The sequence below is a fragment of the Equus quagga genome, chromosome 13, assembly GCF_021613505.1.
Source record: "Equus quagga isolate Etosha38 chromosome 13, UCLA_HA_Equagga_1.0, whole genome shotgun sequence".
Taxonomy (NCBI): Eukaryota; Metazoa; Chordata; class Mammalia; order Perissodactyla; family Equidae; genus Equus; species Equus quagga.
In genome coordinates, this window is record NC_060279.1 from 10,604,811 (window position 1) to 10,627,771 (window position 22,961).

At 47.9% G+C, this 22,961-nt stretch overlaps 1 protein-coding gene and 1 long non-coding RNA gene across 4 annotated transcripts in view; one reads left to right on the plus strand and one right to left on the minus strand.

The window, feature by feature from the left end:
- TNN (tenascin N) overlaps positions 1–4,342 on the plus strand; it is a 63,941-nt gene extending 59,599 nt beyond the window's left edge. For all 3 annotated transcript variants that reach the window (XM_046680460.1, XM_046680461.1, XM_046680462.1), the window contains 2 exons: positions 1,186–1,349; positions 3,443–4,342. In XM_046680460.1, coding sequence (XP_046536416.1) covers positions 1,186–1,349; positions 3,443–3,583 — 305 coding nt within the window. In that variant the 3' untranslated portion in view covers positions 3,584–4,342. The remainder of the gene's footprint in view (positions 1–1,185; positions 1,350–3,442) is intronic.
- An 11,555-nt stretch (positions 4,343–15,897) lies between these two features.
- Positions 15,898–22,961, minus strand: part of LOC124250460 (uncharacterized) — a 32,297-nt gene continuing 25,233 nt past the window's right edge. Inside the window, exon 3 of the long non-coding RNA XR_006891560.1 lies at positions 15,898–16,030. This is a non-coding gene — a long non-coding RNA (uncharacterized LOC124250460). The remainder of the gene's footprint in view (positions 16,031–22,961) is intronic.

Genomic DNA, 22,961 nt, shown 5'->3' on the forward strand with positions numbered 1-22,961 from the left:
TCTAGCCTCGGGGAGTTTGTTTCCTGGTGGGACTGAAGGCTGCCTGACCCACCTGGCAGGCATGTCATGGGATCAAATGAGAATATCTATGTGAAGGTGATGGGTAGACTCAGAGATCAGATGTAAATGTAAGTACTGTTATTGTAGGAACAGAGCTTGATTAAGCTCGTGATTGACATGGGCACTTATTGCCTTTTATGAGCTGAGTTAAAAAGCAAACTTATAAAAGGATGACAAATATGATGGGGGAAATAGGAGAAATAATTACAGCAGATTTTCAGACAGGATGTAATGAAGTGCTAAATTATATATTGGCGTCCAGAGCACTCTAGAAGTTCAGGTGTGTGTGCTAGGAGGGTATGTGGGAGGATTAATAAGGGGAGTCTTCCTCAGCAGTGGGATCCAGTGGGCTTTGAGGAATGGTTAGGATTTGGACTGAGGCAGGGCAGAGAGAAGTCGGTGAGCAGAAGCATGGAAGGTGGACCTGTCCACTCCACAAGTGGAGGGTGCCTGTGGGGACAGTGGGCTATGAGATTGTGCAAAGGGAACAGCCGAGTTACAGGCCCGCAAAGCAAGGAGCAATAATTCAACTCCATGTGGTGGGAAGTAGGACATTAGGCCTGAGATGATGAAAATGTTTAAGCTTCAGAGGGGCTAGGAAGGCCCAAAGAGAAGAGAACAGGCTTAGGGTGGCAGCTGTGGGAGTAGGGGTATACGTGAGTGACCCGCAGAAGAAAGAGCTTGATAAAGGAGTACAACAGGATTCTCAAACATGGCTCAGGGGTTTCAAGTCTGGGTGGCTGGGAGGATGGTCAAGCAGAGAGGGAGATTTAGAGAGGGGGGTTAGCTTGTGTGAGGGATGGTCAGGTACTATCGGGAGAGTTGATGAGTTTGGTTTTAGGTATTTGAATATTTCACATGACTGTGAAACTTCTAAAGAAAAATGCCATTAAGGCTCTTGGATAAACAGGCCTAAAGTTTGGGTGACAGGTCAGGAAAGAGAATATTTTCATCTGTACCATGTTCTCCTCTTGGCCGTTTCGAGAGAGGAGTGACTGCCTGTGGCATAACTCGCCGGATCCTTGGTGTTTTCATGCCTGGAGATTTTCCTGCTGAGTCCTCTTGGGCCAGAGTATGATCAGTGGTGAAATTTGCATCTCACCTTTCATCTCTTCTCTCCTGCAGGGGACGCTCTTTCTTACCACAATGGATGGAAGTTTACCACTTTTGACAGAGACAACGATATCGCCCTCAGCAACTGTGCCCTGACACATCATGGCGGCTGGTGGTACAAGAACTGCCACTTGGCCAACCCCAATGGCAGATATGGGGAGACCAAGCATAGTGAGGTAGGTGACAGGCAAACATCTTTTTTGTCCCAGGCTCTTCCCACATTCATTTCCCAAAAGGGACACCCTCCTGGTTGGTTTGGCTGCCCCTCTCCTTCCGATGCTTGCTGTCAGGGCAGTAGAGCTTCTCTTCCAGGTTCCATGGCCTCAAGGTCAAGGCCCTCCCTGTTCATCTGCTGAGACCCCTCCCCACTCTGCATTCCCACCAGTGCTGCTCACTTACTTAGTGCAGGTGGGTGGGAGCTCAGGCTGCCCACTGCTGAATAGAGACAGAAGATGTGGTCACACACCATCTCACTTTACTACTGCACACGTGAGCCCTGTCTCATTCAGCTTGGGCTGCTATAACAGATTACTATAGACTGAGTGGCTGAACAAGAGACATTTATTACTCACAGTTCTGGAGGCTAGGAAGTCCTAGATCAAGATACCAGCAGATTCGGTTCCTAGTGAGAGCTCTCTTTCTGGCTTGTAGACAGCTGCCTTCTCACTGTGTCCTCACATGGTGGAGAGAGAGCTCTGGTCTCTCTTCCTCTTCTTATAAGGGCACTAATCCCATCATGGGGGCTGTACCTTCATGATTTCATCTAACCCTCATTACCTCCCAAAGGCCGCACCTCCAAATGCCATCACATTGGGGGTTAGGGCTTCACCATATGCGTTTTAGGAGGACCCAAACCTTCCATCCATAACAGACACTTCATAATTCTTTCTAGTTGTTCTCCCAGTTAAACCAGAGTGATTTCTCTCAAGTCCTTTGATCACCAGGAAAACAGTCTTTCGTGCCTTAGGTCAGACCCACCCTTGGATCCACTTCATCCAAAGCCACCTACAGTCTGCCCAGAGCATTATGCTGAACCGTCTCTCCATTTCAGAAGTGTGCACACGGGGCTGAGAGTTCTCCAGGGCTCCTTTCCCCTCCGTTGCTCTGAAACTTTCTTACAGTGATTCCTTGAACCTCTATGACCTGTGAATATCATCTTGACTCCTTGCCAGCTACCGGGCAACTCCTGCCTGCTCCCTCACAGCTTCTTGAAAATTGCATCTTTGTTCATACTCATCATTAATCCATCCCCTCTGTGAGCTCCCCGAGTCCCCATCCTGGGTTTCTAATTTCCCATCCTGGCTCCTGATCCTAGCCTTCATGAAGCCACCTCTCCCCAGAACTCACCTCCTGCCAATATTACTGTAAATATCAGCACCTCTAAAGTCCAGGTACCTTTTGATTACTTTGGTCCTGACCAACAGTGGGGGCTCCTAATCCTTATATGATTTCTCAAAGGGAAGAAGAAATTTGCCCCCAGGGAAGCCCAGGAGGGTGGGCCCATGAGTCCTGGTGGCAGCGTGTGGGCTGACTCAGGGAAGCCTGTGATCAGAGATCAGATATTTGAAATGAGCAGCCAGCGTGTCCTAAACCATCCCCATATTTGCTAATAAAAGACATTCATCTGGTTAATGTGCTTTTCACAGTCTGCAAGGCATTTAGCTTCTTGTTTATTATTTACTTCACAAATTAAAATACATAAAATTGGTCACTTGGGCTCTTTATTGGCCAGGTTGCAAGGTTATTAAGTGAATTAAATATTATTGCGCTCACCAGTCAAAAGACATAAAATGAAATTTAGCTTTCAGCAGGCTATTTGTTACCCCAGAGCTAATATCTAACCAGTCTAAATTGAAAATGATTTTACACAATTGGCCAATTAATATGTTTATTTTTGCCTTTAATTTTTTGGAAAAGCAAAGAGTGAGGCAAAGATAATGTGATCCTTGCTGGCCAGGTTGACCCTGTGTTATCTTTGCTGTGGCTCTGGCGTCACCCACCGCCTGGACTCACACCCCGCATCCTCCAACTGCTCAGGGCTTCCAGGTCACCTCAGCCTGTTTAACCACAGCTGACCAGCAGAGGGCACACGTTTCTAGATTCCACCCTCAATTCCCTTATCATACTATCCCAGTCACCACTTGTCTCTTTTTCTCTCCCCTAAGCAGACAGGGAGTGGTATCACTGGCAAAGAAGCTTTCCTTTGTGCCATAACTGATCTCACCCTCCTCCCAGTTGCCTTTTCTTGATCTTAGGTTTTTTTGTGCAGGGGGTGAACTGGGAGCCGTGGAAAGGACATGAATTCTCCATTCCTTATGTGGAGTTGAAAATCCGCCCTCATGGCTACAGTGGGGAGCATGTCCTGAACAGAAAGAAGCGGACACTAGGAGGAAAGACGAGAACAGTCTGATGGCCCATGTGAGAAATCGTCGCACGAGATGACCGGTCCCGGGTTGGGGCTGCTTGAGCTTGGGGTAGGGTGGGTAGTGGTGACTGGCTTATGGACGCTTGAAGGACGCTCAGAGCCTCTAGTTTCTGAGATGGCTGGATAACCTGCAGGGCAAAGCGTGTCACCAAGCTTCAAACCAGAGAGGTTACCTTCTGTCACCTGCATTTTTGCCCATTATATTGGGGCCTGAAAAATTGACACAGTAGTAGTTGCACAGTGTGTATGGGAAAGACAGCACTGAAACTGTAAGGTTTTTCAGTCTATCTTCAGCAACAAATGTATAGGTTTAGGGCAAAAAAAAAAAAAAAAAAAATCCAGCACTTCACCAATTGGAAATCTCTGGTAATTGGTATATATATATTTAAAGCTCTGTTAATACAAATCTTCTGTCTAGAAACAAGCACCAAAGAAGGGTTCTCTTTGATGACCAAGGGGTTGAGGTAGCCTGATGCTTGTTACCTCTGTTACCACTGGGTTTTGACAAAAAAGATGTAAATTTTCCCCTTTTAAAAAATTGCTGGTGTTATGAGGAAGAATAAAGGGAACCCAAAGGGACCAGGATGGATCCACATTTAGCTTAGTTCCAACTAGTATCCAGGCTGCTGGAAAACAAGGCTTCGTGTTATCGCTATTTTTAAGTGCCCCCTTTCCAGCTATTTGCATAATCTTTCATAGATCTGCATATGTTGTGAATAAATTCTCACTCGTTTCAACTTTAAATAATTTGACTCTCTTGGTAATTGGTTCCTCCCAAAGCCTCTTTCCAGTGTCTCCCTGTCATGGCGTCAGGTCCTCAGCCTCCCTCCTTTCCCGCGCCCACTAGGTTGGAGCCCTGGGTTTTCTGAAAGCTCTCAGCACTGCAGGCTCACTGTTTGAATGGGCACTCGGAGAGGTCAGATCCCTTCTGCTTGTTTTCCTGTCACTTTAGAAGGTTTTTCTGTAGTGAAGTCAGTGACCATTGAAGTAACTTAAATTCCTCTTCACAGAAAAAAGAAAATAATAAACCACTTGATTTAAAAAATTTTGCCTTGTGTTATTTTCCCCACGTAAGTGCACTTGAATTCTAAATTTAACCTGAGTGCAAATGAAGGTACAATTTATGCATTATAATGGAGTTTGGTTGGCTGTGGGCTCTTACGTATGATGGCAAATAATGGCCTTGGGAACCGGGAGGAGTGAGTGAGTGGGAAGGAAGCCCAGCGCTCTGCGAGCTGCAGTCCCCTCCAGGACCGGAGGGCCAGTTACTGCCTCAGGTTCTCCAGGTCTTACCCCCGGCTGAGTGCCAAGCCATATTCTCGACAGTTTTTGTCAGCCTTCAAAGTTTTCAGCACCACTCCCCTTGCCCTCCTGCTGACACATGCACACTGAGCAATGCTGTGGTCCCTGCTAGATATGATCGTGGGGGCTCTGAATGGCGTACAGTTGTAGGGTTGGGGCTGATCATTAAAGGTGTGCTTGCATGTTGTTCATTGATTCAACAAGAATTTAAGCGCCTGCCTGCTCCTCACCAGGCAGTGTGCTAGGGAGGCAGGGGTGAGCAGTGGCGGCGAGCCCACAGAGGTGAGCAAGCCAGACATGGAGTGTGTGCCGTCATTCATTCATTCAACAAATATTGACTAGGCCCTATTGTGTGCCCGGTTCTACTCTAAACACTGGAACTATGGAAGTGAACAAAACATAATATTCTTGCCCTGTGCTTCTCTTCTTTTGGTGGAGACTGACAATAAACACACATAAATGGACAATTTTAAGAAGTGTTAAGTGCCCTGGAAGAAGAATAGGACTGAAAGGTGCAGGCAGTGATCGGTGGTGGAGGTGAGGGCTGTGCAGGCCTCTCCGAGGAGGGGCTGTGGGCAGACATTGCCCAGTTTCCTTTAGTTGTGATCCAGCATCGGCAGGGCCGAGCCTGAGCTAATTTGCTCTCCGTCTTAAAGGCCCCTCTGTATAGCTTCCCAGTAATGAGTCCTCTCGTCTTGTGTTTCCACGGAGGGTGCTCGCCTTAGTGATTCAGAGCCTTGTGCTCATCCCAGTGGGTGCAGGCTTTTTAGACAAAAAAAGTGTCCTTTGCAAAATGGATCAAACCCTGGGATGACTCAGAGCTGAGGGTGGTACCTGGTGGACCCTGCTTCCCAGCGCGTCACGGGCCGTCCGATATGCCTGGTAAAGCACAGAGGGCTGGGCCCCGTTCTTGACCTTCTGACTGGGTCGGTCTGGGCTGGCTGCTGCTGCTGTTGGTGATCAGTCTGAGTAGCTCTGGCCTAGGGGGCCGCCTGCCGAGGGTCATTTGGGTCTGGAGGCATCGGTGATGGCAGCAGCACACCCCACGCTCACTGACCTCTGCGTTCCTCCACCACTGGCCAAGAAGAGAACTGGTAGGGAGACTGGTGTTGTGTCTTGCCTTCTTTCCCCCGAAGGACCCAGGCTGTCCAGAAGGAGTGGGCAGAGAAAACCTCAGCTGACCCTTCAGGGGCTCTACGGCAGGGCAGAGAAGCAAGTCAGGGGAGGCTCATTTTCAAAGAATATTTGTCTGCCTGAGGAGAACATTCCAGCCCTAAACCTCCGTGCCTAACTTCATCTTAACGTGACCGGCTCTGGCAGCTGAATTTAGGTCCCAGGAATGGGGTTATGGATAGACCTGCTTTTCAGAGGGTCAAACGCTTTTCTGAGAGTTGAGTTCTGAGCCATCAGGGTTTTGAAGCTTAAGGGACCATTCCTACCCTGTAGGACAAACCAAAGAAAACAAAAGCTGTCATTGGAGGGACGGGCTGCAAGCCAGGCACTAGGGTAGAAGCGAGGACAGAAGTATCTGAGCCTTTGAGAAGGTCTCTGAGCCATTGCTTGTTCCGTGCAAGATGCTAGCAAAGCAGTGATGGACAGAACCCAGCCCCTGCCCGCAGTGTGGCGGGGACAGCCACGGGGACAAACCATGACAGTGGGTAGCACAATGGGGACAGTGAGTCAACAGGGGTGTGGTCTGGATGCAGTGAGCAGAGCAGGGCACTAGGGAAAGCTTCACAGGTGTGATGTGGGCATTAGGTCTGGAAGGACGAATCTGAGTTGACGGGAGAAACGAGAGGCCTGGGAGGAGGCAGGGCACCTCGGGAAAAAGGAGTGTGGTGGCAGAGACGGGAAAGGGTGGAGTGTGGCATGTTCGAGGGCGGAAAGTGGCTTCCTGGTGGGGTGAGGTGTCATCGGTGGGGGCCAGGCTGGAGAGATGAGCAGGGACTCTTGTCTTGGTTGTGCGAGTCCTGTGGTTGTCAGTGCTCACCGTCCATCGGAAGCAGCTGAAGTTCTTATGTATACAGACCCTGTTTCACCTCTGAGGACTCTGCTTCTCTGAGTCTCAGCCGAGTCACATGCATCTGAGCTTTTTAAAGCTCCCAGGGGATTCTGACATGCACACAGGGCTGAGGACCACTGCTAAGAGGCAAGAGTTGGCCAGTGGAGAACACTCAGAGGTCTGTAAACCTTGGAGGGACACATGTAGTGAGGCTTTTAGTTTGGAAATATCATTCTGGCGGCATGAAAGTGAATGGGAGTAGGTGTTGAAGGAAGTTTTGGGGAAAGCATGGAGATTCACAGACTAGTTAGGGCTATTGCAATAGGCAATAGGGGCTGACTTTCTTGGTCTGTGGCAGAGATGGTGGGAAAGGGGAGAAGGGCTCAGATTAAAGAGAAATTTAGGAGGAAGAGTCAATAGGATTTGAGGGGGATGCGTGGTAAAGGCAGGAAGGGGTCCTTTAGTGGCAGAGTTTAGGGCTGGTGGTTCTTGACAGTAGCTTCCCCTGGGACTCAGGTCCCAGTGTTTGTTTGTCACGTGACATCAGGAGCTCTGCTTTTTAACTTGGAATTCTCAGGGATTCAAGGATTATTAAAGCCAGAAGGTGCTGAAGGAGCCAAGGAGAGAAACAAAGGATGACCCAAGGGATTGTGATCGAGGGGATGTTGTGAAGGGAAAGAAGCAGGTGTGGTGTGTGACGAGAGAGAGGATGTGGACAGGACAAACGCAAATGGAGGTAGAGCAGGGTGGAGGGAAAAACAAGTAGAAATAATGAAAAGCTTTTGGCGAAACGTAGTCGTTTGCTGGAGGAAGTTTTCCACTAAAAAATTTTCCAAGTCATTCTCTTAAGTGCTTCACCTGGGTGATGGAGAGGCTCAAGAAGGAGTTTCTGTCAAGAAAGAGCAGGAATCTATACAGTTGGGGCCAGCAGCCCAGGGCAGGGGGCAAGCTGTACCCAGCCAGGCCAGGAGATGGCAGTGCTGTTCTATCAGGAACCTCTCACTTCCCGAGCACTTTCCTCTTCTCCATAAAGGGGAGTGCTGGGGGAGTCTCCACTTTTCCCTCCTGGGTAACAGTCTGGAGAGTCAGCCCGTAGGATATGGCTCAGCATCCAGCCTGTGCTTGGCAGTTGCGCGCAGTGCTACTGCTGGACTAATGCACAAAGCAGGTAGCTGGGAAAGGCCCAGATATTGCCTGGGGAGACCTGGGCTCTGTCCCGGGCCAGCTCTGCTGGGCTGGTGGTGGGACAGGTGGGATGGGGGCCGTCGGCATGATGAAAGGTGAAGGCGGCACCCCTGGAAGGGATTTTAGGCTGTTTCTAATGTGCAAGTGAATTTCCACTTCCCGAAGTTCCTCTGTTAGTTGGTTGTTTCTATGAGGAGATAGGAAATGGGTTGAGTTCCAATTCGAATGTCAGATAAAGAAGTTACGTTCCCAGTTTAGCCCATAAAAGCCTGTTTATTCTATAATAGATAAATTGCAGGGCACTCATAATGACAGAAATAGAAAACCATGGCATTGCAGTGTTGTAATTTAAACAATAGAAGAAAACAAAATGGAATGAAAACAGTTCATTATTTTGGTAAGTGAAGAAAATTAGGTTTAATTGGAAGAGGATAAAGAGATGAGGCTTGCTGTGGTACATCTGAAGGAGACATTGGGGCCCTCTAAAGGCTTGTGGGCAGAGCCCTTTATTGTACTTAGTATGTTTCTGATGTAAGGGAGGGGCTCCTGCAAGTTAACAGTCTTTGAGGAGCCAAAATCAGTAGATGGTCCTGGATCACAACACCTGGTGCGTAGAAGGGCACTGGGGTCGGCCGTGAAGACTTTGGTTTCCATTCCAGGCCCGGGTGAATTACTTACTTGCCTTCCCTGGGCCTCATTTTCTTCTTTGTAAAATGGGAATGATATCCAGCCCTGATTTACTCACTGCATCGGTTGCTGCGAGAATCAAATAGATAAGGAAGGTGCTCTTGTGTGATAGGAAGCTCTCTGGAGTGTAAGACACAGGGCGGGAGCTTTGGTCTCTGAAACTTCATTCAAAACTTTCAGGTTTTCTTTATTCTCCCTTTCCTTAATAGAGGTGTATTTGCTGTGGATAGCCACCCATAGGATTATTACGGCTCACAAAAGGAAGGAAAGACAAGGGGCAGAGTGAGAAAGACAGTTTGGTAGACGTGAAGGAGAATCTGGCTACATTTCAGAAAGGGTTTCCTTGGGGATGATAGGAATTGAGCTGCAGGCAGTGAAAGACTGGAACAGATGAAGCACGGGGGCTACACGAACCCTCCACAGCAGCATTTCTCAAACGGTGTTCCTCGGAACCCTTGCTCTTCCAGATGTGCTAAAAGAAGAGACTTCATGGTCAAACAGACTTGGGAAAACTCTGAGGTAAGCGGAGTTACACCCGTTTCTTCGTTATGGTACCTCTTAGAACCTTTCGTGTGATACACGCATTGTGGATCGCAAGGAGTGGGGAAGTCACAGGATGCAGTGTTTTGCAAACTTACTTGACCATAGAATTCTTTTGTTTTCTGAGAATCTAGATAATATTTCTCAAAGTGTCGTTCAGAGACCACTGGCCTTACCTAGCTGTTAGAAGAGCAGATTGTCTGGCCCCCACCCAAGATTTAATAAATCCGGCAGAAGGGCAGAGAGGGACTGGGAATCTGTGCTTATAAGAAACACCCCAGTGATTCTTTTCTTTTGTTTTTTTCTAATCAATACATTTATTTAGCATATAGTATGTACCAGGCTCCATGTCGTATATTGGAGATACAGTGGTGAATAAGGCAGTTACACTTCTGGCCTCATAAAGGCGAATTCTAGTGCAGGTGGGAATGTGGGGGGAGTGCCAGGAACACAGGAACACACACAGTTACCATACAGTCTGGTCGTTCTGTGATGGGGAAGACTTGTGGGGTTAGGGAACCTTTCCTGTGGGCGGTGATGTAAAATCTGGGACACTTCACCAGAAATCTGTTTGTAACAACAATGAAGACGTAGGGTTATGAAAATCCCTCCTCTGTCAAAGGAGCATGGCATTCTTGACCCTGAGATTTGTGAATATCCGTAAGACCCAGTGAGTCTTTAACACATTTAATCTGAGGACCAGTGACGCGGCTGGATGCATGTTCTCAGGGAAACACTTGAAAGGTGACAAAGATGTTGATGCAACTCTCTCCTCATCTGGCCACCAGGGGGCACTGTCACTGTAGGGTTGCTTGGTTGTGGGCAGGGGGCGTGGGTTGAGGTGGGCTAGGTATGTTAGGACCTGGCCTGTCACATAACTGCAGATTGGGAGTACGGGAATACTGTAGGCAGTGCAATGTGTGGTGCAATTAGGGAGCACGTCATACCAGTGGGCATAGAAATGTACGTTGTTTTCAATCCTTATCTCAGTTGACCTGTCTGCACCGTTTGACTCTGTGGACTTGGGCTTTCTTCTCCTTTGACTCCTAAGACACAACTCGCTCATGATCTTCCTTCTACCCTTTATAATAATAACAACGAACATTTACTGAGCACGTGTATAAGCCAGGCTCTGTGCTAAACGCTTCATAAACCTTATCTCATTCACTCCTCTCCCTGTGAGATAGGGGCTATCATTAACTCTACTTTACAGGCAATTTTTACAGCGATTAAATCATGGGCCTAAATTTCCATAACCAGTGGAAGTTGGAGTTAGTTTCGGAATCCGGACAGCCCCGGGCGTGAGTCCTAGCCCACCACACTTATGGAGGTCCTTGTCAGCCTGTCCCCAGCATCACTACCCCGGGCTGCACTTTCAGGTTGTAGGCAATGCACACGGGGCCCTCCTTTCCCAATTTCCTCCTCCGCAACTCTGTGGACAGCTCCTACTGTCTGCCCCCACACCTGTCCTGAAACCAGCTTTGGAGCTTCCCTCTAAGGAAGCAGCGACCACACGTATTGTCATGGTCTATTTGCTTGTCTGTCCCCCAAACAGCCTGTGAGCCCCTCCAGACAGCTTTGTATCGCTGGCGCTTAGTACAGAATCAAAACTGTTAATGGAATGAGTAGCCTCAAGAGGGAGTTAGATGCATGCATGGCCCTTCCTGAATGAAGTGTCATAGGTATTTGAAAACATCCCTTTGAACCTATGACAGAGATAGAAGGCTGTGTTGAAGGGACTCTTTTTTTCAGTCTTGTAATCCTGTGACTTTGAATTTGGGAATAATATTAGGTCAAAGGGCGAGAGGCCAGCACAGCATGTTCTGGTGAGTTGAGAATGCTCTTAGCGTTGCCCAAATCCATATTCACACCCAAGGTCAGGGCCAAGCTGGGCAGGTGGAGCTGACGGCATGTGGCTCTGGCATCCCCACAGGTGTGCAGCAGCTGCGCCTCCTCCAGATGGCTTCTGGGCAGCATTCCCTTTCCAACACTGGAAAGGTTTGGAAGACCTGGGGGAAAGAACAGAGAGCTGAGTGAAGAGTCTCTGTTCTCAGGTTGTCGTGGAGTATGTGGTGATGGGGAAGGGAGACCAGGAATCAACTAAAACTACGGAAATATCAGCCTGCCTTGGGGGAGGTAAGGCGCAGGCCTTCCTTCCTAAGTCCTAGTTAAAATGCAGTAAACACAGTGTTTTGCCAACGGGTCTGACCACTCCTCCCACAAGCTTCTGGACCCATGCTCTCCAGGTTGGTAGCCAGTAGCTGCACACAGCTATTGAGCAATTGAAATATGGCCGGTGTAACTCAGCTACTGGCCTTTAATTTTATTTAATTTTAATTAATTTAAATGGCTGTATGAGGCTAATGGTACCATATTGGACAGTGTAGATACAGAACATTTCCATCATTCCTAGTTCTATTGGACAGTACTACTCTAGAGGGTTTCTGGTCTAATTACCAGCTTAGCATCATCAAGGGAGAAATCAGGAGCATCTAAGTCATTTCATTTCATAACCAAAGCAAAGCTACGGCTGACTTGAAAAACATACATTTATATATACAAACGTGAGTGTGAGTCTATCTATCATCTATCTACTATCCTCTATCTATCTATCATCTGTCTATGTATCTATGTATCTACCTATCTATCATGTATCTACCTATCCTCTATTTATATCATCTCTCTATCCATCATCTATCATCTACCTCTCTGCCTAGCAGCTACTATCGAGGCTCTTAATCTCTTCCCTTCCCAGCACCAGATTTAACTCAGAGGTCTATTTTTGCTTAGTTTTTCATATTTTCCCCTTTCTTCTTTCAGAAGACATTGATTGACCTCACTGAAGGGAATGTTCTCGAAGTGTTGCCAAGGACCATCCGTGTGTTTTTTCTGCAGCTGGCACTCTGAGGATGCATAGTCCCCGAGGTGTCTGCTCTGCAGGCAGGGGTCTGAGCACACTCCTGGTCCTCTGACCTGTGACTCTGCCATGGGGGAGGCAGTGCCCAGGACGCCGGGCCTTTGGTTTCCCAGAGGAAGTTGCTACACCCATCATTTCTGTGTGATGTCTGGGAGAGGGTAATATCTAATACTGGCAAGAAAGTAACTATCCGAGGTCAGCAAGTAAGGAGGTCAGGCATGGCTTTTTATTTTCAAAGTATTTTATTTAAATAAGTTTCTCTTTGGGTGTGTTTGAATTTTCTAGAAAAAAAAATACTGACAAATACTATACAAGTTGGACCATTTATATTCTTCTTGAAAAGGTGACTGCCCTTTTTCTACATCTGCCCCTTCCCCTCGCCCAAGGAAATAAAAGGGCGCATCCACTGACCAGTGGGGAAAAGAGCTCCCTGCCTCTGATGGCTGAGTCTGGCTGAAGCTGTTCGGAACTCCCGGGCCTGGGCGCTGCTCCCCAAGCCTGTGCTGGTTTAGGAAGCCTCTTCTTTACAATCCTTTCTGCCCTCTCTTGGCTTAAACCCCGCAGGATGGGCCAAGCAGGCTCTAGTCCTGAGGCACCCGGTTGCCAGTGGCAGTTCTGGGGCAGAGGCTGGGAAGAAGGAGTAGAGAAGGAGAGAAATAAAGGGGTGGAGCCAGGGTGGTGCTGGGAGAAGAGGCAATGAGATGAGAATAAAACAGGGGGGAGAAAGATGAGAAGGAAGTGGGAAGAAAAGGGTGTGGACTCCACTAATTGCCTTGGGCTCCTTTCACACACCCACTTATTCAACACAAACTTGAGGGCTTGTCATGCACCTGGCACTGTTGTAGGGACCCCATGAAGGTTGCCAGGGGAGTTTGGGGTGGGGAAAATGTACACCTCATTCAGGGTTTGGGCCTCCTGGGTCATAGGCTGTGGAAGCAACTGAGAAGTGCATTTCTGGGTGTTTCATGCCTGGAGGTAGAACACAAGCCCATTCGATTAGGAGACAGTGGGGCACTGCACCTTGAGACAGAGGCCTTGTCACAGCAGTGACAACTCACTGCTGTCTTAATTCAAACCAGCAGCCAGTTGCCATGGCAACCATGTTACTGGTGTGGTCCCTGATCCCGGTGATCTGCTCTCCTAGATCATATCTGACACCAGTCTCGGCCATAAGCCTCCACGTCTCCCTCAAGTCATCCATTTTAGGGGGACTGAGAGTTGGAGTCAGGAAGGGCAGCTCATCCCGGTGGCAGCAGTAGACGTGGGGAGATGACTAGTCATCCTGTGATGTGAAGGGGACAGCCAGATGCTCCATAACAAGGTCTCTGTGTGACAAGGGGATAGAGAATCAGGGGCTGCTGCTTGCTTTGGTCAAAGGGGTGTATGAGTGAGGGGCCCAAATGCCCAAGGTATTTAGGGCCACTTGGGGTGAGAGGGTGAATGTGACTGTTTCTCAAATATGTGCAGGCCTGAATTACGATTCACAGGGTCACCTGCTAGAAGACCCTGGTGCAGAAGTTACTGTCAGATGCCCGCCCTCCGTGGGCCTGGAGTATGCCTGGAGGGCAGGAGAGTACCAGGTAGCCCAAGTCAGCAAATAGAGTATATTTTTCCATTAACACAATCTTATAGATTTTAGTTTTTGCTATAAATATCATAGTTTAGTTACATCATTAATTAAATTGCATTTTTTCCACCATTTAGAACAGCTTCCGTGGGAAAATATTTCAAGAGAGCTACCCAGCAGATTTGCAAAGGGAGTTTTAGAGCACTGTCTGCCCCCAACTTGGGGATTATCCATCTTTGTAATATGGTCACAATACAATCAAAACACCAACCAGTTCATTCTATTAGTGGATTAACTCTGCCTCGCAACCTCAGCCCAGTGGGGAGACGCTCTCCTCAACTCACATGTTTACATGTCCCCACGGACCTCAGGGCACATTTGTCAACCTGACCCTTGGTTCTGCATGCGACCTCCTGTAGAATTCAATACCCAACTTCCGTCCATTGGCAATTAGTGGGCTCACTTAGAAGAGAAGGTCACTTGGGGGTACTGGCAAGGTATTGCAAGTTTACCCTTAGCATGATCATGTATCCAACAGCATCCACAGACAGTTATGAGTACCAACTGTGTGCAAGGCACTTGCCTGAGCTTCAAGATAAATATTAATAAACCTCTATATAGCTTCATCCTACTTTCATTTAGACTCTGTAACTTCTGCATTCCATTTGCAACATACCACGCACCCATTACAACCTTATGAAATCGTTTCCAGTGTGTCTTCTGTGAGACTGTACCGGTGATTGTCTTAATTCCTTCCCCACTGAAACCTTTGGTTACATAGGAGACACCTAGCTCAGGTGTAGCCTCTCCTTTCCATCCGTAAAACATACATTACACGGGTCCACAATGTAGTCCCCTGAAGTGAATGGAGTTCACTTGCTTTCTATAGCTTTCCAGCAGTCACTACCAAGAGCTGTTTGTTCTTGCTTGGAGAAGGGTGCCTCGCTGAGTGGTTCTGAGGGCAGCATTTCAGAGAGAGGTCTGGGACCACATTAAATACCTATCAGTGGTAATGAGGACTTTGTCATGAGTTGCACACAATAGCTTTCAATAAATTTTGATCCATCGCACGTTAAACTTTTCCTCCCAGATGAGAAGTCAGAAGCGGAGGAACTTGGTGTATCTGTATCAATATACAGGGACGGGGACTGTACCAGGTTGCTGGATGGTCCAAATATGAGGATTTCCAGTGAAAGGTTATGTAGGGATAGGACTAGGAAAGCACACATCTCTGACCTGAGTGGTATACAGAACAGACAGTGCATAGGCACCTTGCCTGTTATATTATTGAGCCTGTGTGCCCAAATCTGGCCAGGCCTTCCTGCGAGATGTTGGCAAGAGCCGATAATGTACTGCTTTGCCCAGGGCCTTGCACAAAGTAGACATTCAATGACATTTGATGAACACAATGTACTTGCCCAGGTACCCGTTGCCTGAATTTGCGCGCGTGTGTGTGGTGGGCATGGTGTGCATGCGTGTGCATTTGGGAGGCATGTCAAGATCTAGGAATAAGTGTTCCTTGTGCTTTTGCATATAGAGTATGCCAGAGATGGGTGGAAGGCATGCCTGAGTCTGTAGTCAAGAGCATTGCTATTGGACACAGCTGCCAAGACAGTGCCCAAGAATTGTTCATGTGCTCCCCAGGAGTGCCCTCCATGGGGACACTCAGTCTGAGGTTTGTTCCTTGGTTGAGTAGTTCCTCTGTGGACTTGAGTGCATCACTTCAGGGGCTGCTGCTCCCTAGCCCGTGTGTAGCTGGAAGGCAGCTTAGCCCCCAAGGGAGGACGCCTCTGCTTCCTACCAAGCTAGACAGGCAGTGATGGCCTCTTCTCCATCTGGAGAAGCTTGGGCTGAGCAGAGATCCAGAGATCTTCTTCAGCCTTCTTCTTCTTCTTCTTCCCCTTGTTTCGCTCCGGTTGTTGGCCACTCTTGCCTGACCGACTCCAGCAGCAATGGCAACAGATGAAAAGGAGTGTGAGGACCACCAAGAGTGGTAGCCCCATGAGGACACCCAGGCAGATGGTGTTGAAGAGGCCCTCTTGGTGTTTGGTTGAGATGATGTCCCAGATGGTGCTAAAGAAGGAGCTGATTTTCTCCATGTTGCTTGGCTAGATTGGGGCCAGAGGAACCTTTCAGCTCACTAGCAAGTTCTGGACTCAAAAGGATGCAGCCTTGCCCACTTGCAATTTATTCCTCTTCCAGATTAGGGTTTGGGCACGCCACTGATGGCACCTGAAGAGAGCAAAACAGACTATTCAAGAGAAATGCTGTGGAAATGGTCTATAATTTTTAATAACATCATAGATTTTAGGCTTAGGAAAGGGGAGGGAATCAACGATTTCCAGAGTTCACTGAAATTTGTATTAAGACTCAATAAACAAGATATATGCATGCATTTAGTCAACAAGTACAAACCAATTCTTGCTATGGACACACTATGTTTGGCTTAGGATATAAAAATGAATAGTCTATCAGACCTGCACATAGGTGCTCAGCAATGGTTAGATAAATGAACCAATGTGTCTGTTTGGTGTTTTGGTTAGGAGTTGGCATCCTGGACCCTCTATAAGAGCAATTCTCAATCCTTTCTCCACCTGATTGCTGTTGAACACGTCCCCCCCACAGGACAGCTCTGTATCTGACCTTCTGTGAACACTACTTGCCATTTTCAACACTTTGGAAAGCTTAAGCAAGATGAAATGTCTAAGGCTTGCTGCCTGTCTTAGGGGATTTGGACCTCCCCCAAGGTAAGAAGTTCTCAGTCCTCATCCTGCCTCCCTCCTGCCTTCCTTACTGCCCTTCATTCTCTCTTCCCTGCTCCAGGTCTCTTCCCTCTTACATCCCACTCCTGTGCCCGGCGAGGACTCATCGTGCCTTAGGTGGGGGACCATTTTCTGGTTATCTCTGTTTCTAACTTCCTCTCCCTCATTACCCTCGTCTTTGCTTTCTGTCCCTCAACCAAATATTCCCAAGTCTCCTTCCCTGCCTGTTCCCTTCCTTTGCTGCGGAAAAGGAGTCTTGCAGGCTGCTTAGTGATGGTGCTTGGAAACTGGGATGGGGTCCCTGGATGCCTCCCTACTCCTATCCTGAGTTCAGCTTACAGCTGGGGCTGTTCTGGTTGCTTATACAAAGCAGGCCCTCTTCCTTTGGCACCCCCTCCACCTCTCCACACATATCTTAGGCCTCAGCATTCAAAGTATAAGGTTTTAGAGGCTCCTTCAGATATGGAATCTTGGTTCTTGTGTCCAGACAAGACTTGAAAGACAGGCATTATTCAAGAAATTTTTTTTTTGAGGAAGATTAGCCCTGAGCTAACTGCTGCCAATCCTCCTCTTTTTGCTCAGGAAGACTGGCCCTGAGCTAACATCTGTGCCCATCCTCCTCTACTTTATATGTGGGTCGCCTGCCACAGTATGGCTTGCCAAGTGGTGCCATGTCCGCACCCGGGATCTGAACCGGTGAACCCTGGGCTGCCAAAGCAGAATGTGTGAACTCAACCGCTGTGCCACTGGGCCAGCCCTGAAGAAAATTTAAGAGACCTCTTGGTGCAAGACATTGCCCTGGACCCAAAGATCAAAGAGTCATTGATTTTCAGGCTGGAAACCTTAGGGATCATCCCAACCAACACTCTCACATAAAGATTAAGATTCTGAGGCCCAGGCAGGGGAGGTGACATGTATGAGGCCACGCAAAGCTGTGATGAACACCCAGACCTCTGGAAAATGGGTCCGGGGCTCTCCGAAGGCTGCTGGGCAAGCAGAAGAACTAAGGATGATGATATTACTTTATATTTGTATTTCACTTTTAAGTGAGCAATGGGATGGTGCATTGTCTATGGAGAAAGCCACTGGGGCACCTGAGTCTAGAATCATTCTGAAGACCAGGCTTCATTCTGTTGTCTTGCACTGCAGTATAAATGTGTGTCCCCTCCTGGGTGGGGTGTGGGACGTGGTACCCCAGGGGGTGTCCTTGGAGGTCTAATTCCTTAGATAACACACTCTGTAAGTGTTCCATGTACCCAGTGACCATGTGTCCATCAAGCCCCACCACTCCCGACCTCGGTCTTAGTCTGCTGGCATGCAGCCCCACACCCTTATGATGTTATTTATGCAATTTATGCAATTGTATAAATTGACACCAGCTACTGTGCCATTTGGCCCATGGAAATGAACTAACTGATATGCCAGTCACTTTTCTAGGCACTTTACACCTGTTAACTTATTTAGTCTTTATTACAACCTTATGAAGTAGGTACAATCTGTTTCCCCCATCCCACAGCCAAAGAGACAGAGGCACAGGTCACACAGTGAGTGAGCGGCAGAGCTGGCCTTGCTCATTCTGGGATGTTTGACTCCAGATCCCCCAGGGGTGAGCCCTTCACAGGTGTTGCTCTGGGCCTCATATGCCTTTGTGTGGAATTAACCCATTTTTGGCAAGTAGCCCAGGATTTATAGAATCTTATGCTACTTGGCTATTCCCCAGATTGACTTAAACAGTTATTCCAGTCTGTTGCAAAACAAGACTGCAAAGAGATTTATTTCCTTTGTTAGATACTTCACAAATGCATGAAGATACATACAATAAAAATCCAGTCCTGCCCAAGTGGAGGTTTATAGAAAGCATATGGCTGCCTGAACTTAAACTCAACATGCAACAAAGAAAAGTATTCTGAAAAGTCACATCCCCTTGCTGGAGACTCTGCCGGAGCCCCTCTGAGGCCCTGGGAACAGCGCACGGTGATCTGTCTACACACCCTCAAGCCCACAGGCTCTTTAGGGAGAAAACTCTCCCTTGGATCCCAGAACTCCTCAGCGGAGCCACTCCCCTGTCTTGCTGCTTCTCACACCGCTCTCTCTCTGGATTTTCCTTCTCCCTTTGCCATGACCTTGGCTTTGACCTCAGCCTTGCATGGCCCAGTAGTTTGTGGCCCATCTAAAAGGATTTTTGTGCTCCATTGTGGGAAGACTTTGGGTGATTTTCTCTAATTTGACCCACACATAAGCTTTCCTGGGGCCAAACGCTCCTTGCACTGCACCTCTGTGATTCAGATGAGACAACACTGTCACACTTGTGACAAGCTATTCTCTGCCAGGGGTCATGCGGTCCCTGCAGGGAGCATAAGTGCATTAGGGGACAATCTTGGGTTCAGCTAGAAAGAGAGAGGAAGGACATCGAGCTCCTGGGGAGTATTAGGGCAGTTTTCATGAAGGTAGAGCCACTCGAGTAAGATCTCGAAAGATGAGTAGGATCTTGACAGAGAAACATGGATAAAAAGGACGTTCAAAGATTCCAGGCAGAGAAACTTCTAAAATATGGGCAGGAGAACAGGGGACCTTCTGGTGAGCCTGGGGCTCATGGTGAGAAAGGAGAGGGCTGTAGGTTGTGGCCAGAGTGGAGAGGGCTTTCATAGGGCATACATTTATCTGGGGGTTTTATAACAGGAGGATGTTGTGATCAGAGCTGCCCTTCAAGAAGAGATAACAAGATCTGAAAAGTTCTGGAGAATGTTTTAAGAGAACGCTTCAACCACTTAACACACATTTATTGGGCACCTATTATGTGCCACACATTGAGTTAGGTATTGAGAATTCAGGAATGAACGACAAAGATATGGTTTCAGATATCATGGAGACTTGTACATTCCAGGGGGGTTATTATTAGTGAGGGATCATGTCATAAAAGACAAATATAATAAGCAAATTCCAACTTAGGCTGCTTAGTTGGCTAAAATAGAAGTATGCATTTGAATTACGTGTTTATCTCAACATCCCAGGCCCTCCTACCTCTCCTAACCTTTGTCTCAAACTCATCCATCCCATGGCACCTAAAATAGCCTTTGAATAAATAGATTTCTTTTCAAGCTAAAGCTAAGTCAATAATTCACTTTTGGATCCCTAAAGGTACTTATTTGAGTCTGCTCTCTATACAGCCAAAGAGAGTATTCATTAACATCTGGGAATCCAGTCTGGGGAAAATTCAATTAAAAGGTATTCTTTATATTTTTTAATCTAAGAATTCTCTTCTAGGCTCCCAGGTTACTTGCTGAGCTCTGCTAATCTATAGAGTTTCATTAGTATTTATGAGCCTCACATTATTAGCATTTCTAGGAAACAATCAAATCTCTCCTTGGTGGTATGAATTAAAAGTTAGAGCTTCCACAGAATGTTTTGCAAAAGGAGCCACACTTTGGGCCTTAGAAATGCACTCTGGGAGACTCCATCCTTTTGTTGGCTCTCAAGTATTGCTGACACTGTTTGAAAGATAATTCATCTATTCTTGTAAAACCAACAATAGGTGGCAACCAACCTTGATTGTTTGATTGTGGTTGTGGGGTTGAGTGTGAGGTGGGAGAAGAGGGGAAAGTTACTTTCAGTCTCCTTGAAACCAGAAACTGTTCATCTCTATATCTTCAGTAGTATCTAGCTGAGGATAGAGTCATTTATTCATTCTTTCTTCCAACAAGCTTCTATCTGCCTGTGTGTGAGGTGCTGATGGAGAACAGTGATCCTGGAACCAGAGACCTGGGTTTGAGCCCTGGGTCAACTCTTGTGACCTTGTCGAATTGCCGAACCTCAGCTACAAAATGAAGCTAATAAGTTTCCTTCAGAATGATGTCATGAGGATTAAAACAACTCAATATATTTAATGAATTTTGTAAACTGTAAAATAATATAAAACATCATCTATAAAATAGTAGGTTATCTCCAGATAACAACGGACCAATTCTAGCCTTGAACTTTTCTTCCCCATGCCTTACCTTCAAGCCCAATGCTCATTGCCAAGGAGCCATGAGCCCCACCCAATTCAAAAGGAAAGGGCTGCACAGGAAACCTCCCTGCTTGTGGCTGGTCTGCAGGTCTGTGGCTGTCGTTCTAGACTCTGGCATCCAGCAACAGGGATGGAGAAGGGTCACTTGGGAACACCTGAGGGTGTGTGGAGGACTCTTGAGCACATAAAGGGAGGCCCAGGGGAGCACTTAGCCCTCTGTAGGTGCCAGCTTCCTCCTCAGGCTTCAGAATCCCTGGAAGTATACAGGGCTGGGTCCTTCCACAGGGAGGTCTGATCCATCCCTGAGAGCCAGGAGCTGCTCCAGAGTTGTGTCCACGCTGGCCCTCAGCCTAGTGTTCCTCCTGGAGCTCTCCAGGCAGGAGGTGGGGCATTCTACTGTGTGCCAGCCTCTCACTGGTCTTGTTTATTAGATAAACTAACACATGGAAAGCTGTAGAATAGTGTCCATCAGACAGTAAATGCTTTCTAGAAATGTTTATGATAAGGACCATGATGGTACCCCTTTAAAATCCCTGAGACCAACTCCAGAGTGACCTCCAAATGGTCCAAACCCTTAGCGTTCTTGGGGGGTGACGTGTGGTGAGGCAGGAGGTTCACATCTCTATCAGAACCTTAAGATTCCTTTGCTGCAGCTGCAGACTCCGGGGTCTGTGTGGGGGCCATCTCATAACTGAAAGCTGGGGGCACCACTCCCGCTGGGCCTCTCCTCAACCACCTCCACTGAGCCTCACCGTACCTGCTTTGTCTCCCCTTCCAAGGATCTCGGGGCACAGCATGATGGGCTTCTGGCCAGGCTGGCTGCTTAGAGTCACCAAGGGAGTTAAAGATGCAGACTCCTGGGCTTTACTCCTAGAGACCCTGATACAGTAGGTCTAGGGTGGGCCCAGGAATTTATATTTGTAACAAACAGCCCGAGTGTTTCTGGACAATTGTCAGGTTCAAAAACTGTTGTATAAGCAAGTTGAGCGGATGAGCCTCTTCTGTGAGCACAGGAGCCGGTGCTGAATGAGGGCGTGGACCTCGGGCGAGGGGAGGTCGGGAGAGGTTGATCATGTACAGCGGCACCACCGCCTGCCGCGGGGGGCCTCCCCTGATGCTGCTTCTTGCCCTTGGGTAGTAGGGCATCTGGGCCAGAACTACTTTCCTGGGGGTCATGATTCAGTGCAATAAACATTCACTGGACCCTCACTATGTATCCGGCCCTGTGCGTTCAGACCCTGAGCACCTCTCAGTCTAGCAAGGAGGAGACACATAAATAGCTGCAGTAGAGTGTGATGAGTCCTGCGGTCAAGGTCTGTGTAAAGGGAAAGGGGAGTGGAGCAGGAGAAGGAGTAAGCAATTCAGCCTGGAGAGGGTTAAGGGGAACAGATTAAAAGGAAATAATCAGGACGGTGTCTGCTCATCACTGGGTCAATGACTACTTATGGACCACCTATTACTGGGAGCACTGGCGGGGAACTGTGTTGGGTCTTGGCTATCCAGGAACAAGCAGACCAGATCCCTGTCCTTTTAGTGCTTGAAGTCTAGTGCGGGAAGCAGACACTCCTTAAAGAACCCCAGAGGCAGGTGTGAAAGTATACTATCGTAAGGAAGCAGACACTCATTAAAGAACCCAAGAGGCAGGTATGAAAGTATACTATCGTAAGGAAGCGCTTTGAAGAAGCCCGAGGCCACGAAGGTGAGTAATACGCCTCAGGGAGGTGGGGCAGGCTCAGGTGGGACGACTTAGCCAGGCTCTGAATTACAAAAACAGCAAACACATGGCTAGGGTGTCTGAAAAGCCTCGAAACAGAGAATAAACTTATTTAAAGCGTTTTCAAGTAACATGCTTGGTATGTTTTTCTTCAAGCCTCAGGTGAAGTGCCTCTAAATTTAGAAAAATGAATTCAATTGTTAGTACGCTATAAAGTGTCCCCCCAAAGTCTGGAAACACAGGGCAATAATGCATTTATTGTGCTTGTTTTCAGAGGAATACTTGGACCCATTGCTTCTCCTGAAAAAGACCTGACAAGACAGTGTGGCCGAAGGCCGCAGCAGTGAGAGAGGTGACAGTGGGGAGACCAAGGCCCTCGAACAGGTGGCCCCACACCCACAGGGCCTTCTAAGCCGTGTTAATGGCTGGTATTCTGTAAGAGCCACGGGGTTTTAAGCAAGGAGGGGACTAATCCATCTGCATTTTGTAAAGAACACTGTCACTGAGGTGAGAGGGAACAGATTGATGAGCGCAGCACTGGGAGCACACAATTACAGTTGTTCAGGGAAAGCGGCAGCTGAGAGGGGGTGACGGTGGCAGTGGAGGGCTGGACGAGTGGCTTGGCCAGGGTGTTCTCCAGCAGATGTGGTGGGAGAACTCTCAGGCACAGGGACAGGAGGA